This window comes from Lactuca saligna, chromosome 5 (genome assembly GCF_052625555.1).
Source record: "Lactuca saligna cultivar CGN05327 chromosome 5, ASM5262555v1, whole genome shotgun sequence".
NCBI lineage: Eukaryota > Viridiplantae > Streptophyta > Magnoliopsida > Asterales > Asteraceae > Lactuca > Lactuca saligna.
The window spans coordinates 181,883,286-181,886,215 of NC_136421.1; the positions used below are offsets into that span (position 1 = coordinate 181,883,286).

Genomic DNA, 2,930 nt, shown 5'->3' on the forward strand with positions numbered 1-2,930 from the left:
TAAACAGGTTTCACGGATAACTAATAAATAACATGACACTAATACATAATACTACATAACATATAAAGGTGCTACATGAATAACTACTGCATTGAGGGAGGTAACAGGACCACCGTTTCATTTGGTATTTCCCAATGCACATGTGATGGTATAGTATTCACCAACTCAGATCCATATGCAAGTCGATACACATAACTAGTGAACTTATAATCAACCAATCTGTTTATGGATTCAGATGTACGGGTTCTTAGACATGCTATAGCGTGGGCACATGGTATACCGCTTTTTTGCCATTTACCACAACTACATACCATTCGTTCAAGTTGTACGTTGGTGGTTGCAAAATTGTCATCGACTTGATATGTATCCCCATACAAACGTCTTGCATTCTAATTGTAAGACTTGTTGACACATTTTTGAACTTTACTCTCAACGTAAGGGGTCAACCCACTAGATAACCTCCCTGAAAAATTTGATATTTTAATAAAAATAATAACACATTAAAAAAAGTAAATAAAACAATCTCCCTTACCCGCCACGTCGGCCCGTTCAGCATACTTTGATTGTATCGACGTGGTGATTAACTCAATTATCGTTGTTATAGGAAACTCACGTCTGGATATAATTTGCAAAATTTCAGGGACGTCAATCGATTTAACATTGTAGCGTATTCTTGGGAAAAATGCTCGTGTCCATTTTGAAATCGGAATATCGTCAAGCCAGTAAATTGGACTCCTAAGCAAGGAAAAGAAAGGTGATTTCCTACATTCAGTTTGCAACCTTTCCAAACACAAGTAAAAATCATCAACGCTATATACATTGCATGACTTCCAAAACAATGATTCAACTTCCGTACTATTATGTCCCACACAGTCACGTATCTTTCGAGCTATATCTTTAGGACAATATCCATGATAGGAATCCGGGTAGGCACTATAAACACCAAATTCTATTTTATCACACAGGTTGCTTATGAAACCAACCTCTATGTCGTCACCTAAACAATCTTTTAACCTCATCATGAACCATCTCCATGATTCTTCACACTCTAAGGTTCCCAAACCAATTGCTAAGAGTAGTGGTTCATGATTTCCATCTAAAGCCACTGCGAAGTACATTGTTGTTAGATAGCTCCCAATAAGGGGTAAATAACCCACATATATCAGCGGTATCATGCACCTAAGGAAGGTACGAATCTACATAAAAACGAACACATATTAGTGATGAGTAAAAACTAATCGAGATACATTACCATGAAATATTATATAACTCAATAAAATTAGTATTTATACCATGCAACCTAAAGCCACAAAACAGAATTGAAAGCGGTTCGTATCGGTTTTCTTGATGGCTGTGAAGGTATTAGGATTTGTTCGTTGAAGGTTATGCAAGAAAATTGGTAGTTGAGAAAAGCTTCTTCCGATGTTAGTACTCATTTTCAAAACCGATGAAAGCGCTCTACAATCATCACACAAATGCAATATCAATAAAATGAGATTATAAATAGAAAATATTGTATCTCTAATGTTCACAATTCATAGTTTAACCTTTTAAATTCGTAGTCAAACCAGTTCATTTCATAGTCAAATTTCACTGACCGACATGACAATACTACAAAACGTACTTGTCTGGATTTCGTAGTTCAACTTTTTGAATTCATAGTCAAACCAGTTCAGTTCATAGTCAAATTTCACTGAACGACAAGACAATACTACAGAATGTACTTGTCTGGATTTCGTAGTTCAACTTTTTGAATTCATAGTCAAACCAGTTCATTTCATAGTCAAATTTCACTGACCGACAAGACAATACTACAGAATGTACTTGTCTGGATTTCGTAGTTCAACTTTTTGAATTCATAGTCAAACCAGTTCAATTCATAGTAAAAAAGATTTGTCTGTAACATGATTTCTTCTATAAAAGGGTGTCACTCAGTATGAAAACTGTATCAGTGAAAGCAACTCCTATTTATAAGAAAAACAAGGCTAATGGCATACTGCAATTGCGGAGGAGAACGTATCGTTAGGATTTCGGGAACATCTAAAAACCCAGGAAGATTGTTTTACGCTTGCCCATATTTGGTATCATGTTGTTAACGTCATTCAAATTTAAACCCTCGTGTTTACATCACAAAAATTTATTTTCTTACTGTGAATATTAAATTTAACGGGGACCAAAATGCGGGTTTATCAGTTGGGTTGATGAAGAGAAGGACCAATCTTCTATGGTAATAGCTAAAGTAGCTAACTATAATAAGCTCTTTCAATCAGAAAATAAGAAGTTAAAGATAGCGTTGGTTTGTAGTTGGGTGTTGTTCTTGGCAGTTCTTGTTTACAAGTTGTAAGCTTTTCAATATTGTTTTTATGGTTTTGAAGTTGTTAGGTCAATAAATAGTTGTATTTGTAACGTTAAAACAAATGTTGTAGTCGTTCTTATGTTCTATGTAATGTTAAGTAATTAGTAGGTCATTAATTTGTTGTAATTGTCGTAACGTTATATTTTTTGCCGTCCGTTGAGTAAATTGTAAAAATAAACTAATAATGAAATCCAACATTAATTTGTATATACATTTATATAATCCAACTACATAGGACCAAGACAAGACCCCCAAATAATTTTTGCCATCCGGAGACGAAACTCTAAAGCTGCGTTCTTTGGGTCAATAAGAACACGTATTGGTTGACCTGAAACCAATTGCTCCATAAACATACAAAGAAAAACACCGCAATCTCCCAAATGACTACTTTGTTGGGGAACGTTTTCTTCATAAATGAATTGCATATTCAATGGAATCATTGGGATGTTCCTCCGGGCCCAATACTTAATCTTATCCAAATAATTTGCCACCCGGCGTTCAAATTTGGAAAAGATTCCTTCAGATTGGAATTTTTCATAAGCACTTCTACCAAGACTGTCATAAATATGCACTT

The 2,930-nt window shown here is 34.8% G+C and overlaps 1 protein-coding gene across 1 annotated transcript; it reads right to left on the reverse strand.

Annotated features, from left to right (window-relative positions):
* Positions 1-389: 389 nt before the first annotated feature.
* Positions 390-1,118, reverse strand: LOC145046011 (uncharacterized). Its single transcript, XM_078994291.1, has 2 exons — positions 533-1,118; positions 390-463 (listed from the first exon to the last, which is right to left on the reverse strand). Exons 1-2 carry the CDS (start codon positions 1,116-1,118, stop codon positions 390-392), a joined length of 660 nt encoding a protein of 219 aa, XP_078850417.1.
* Positions 1,119-2,930: the final 1,812 nt, after the last annotated feature.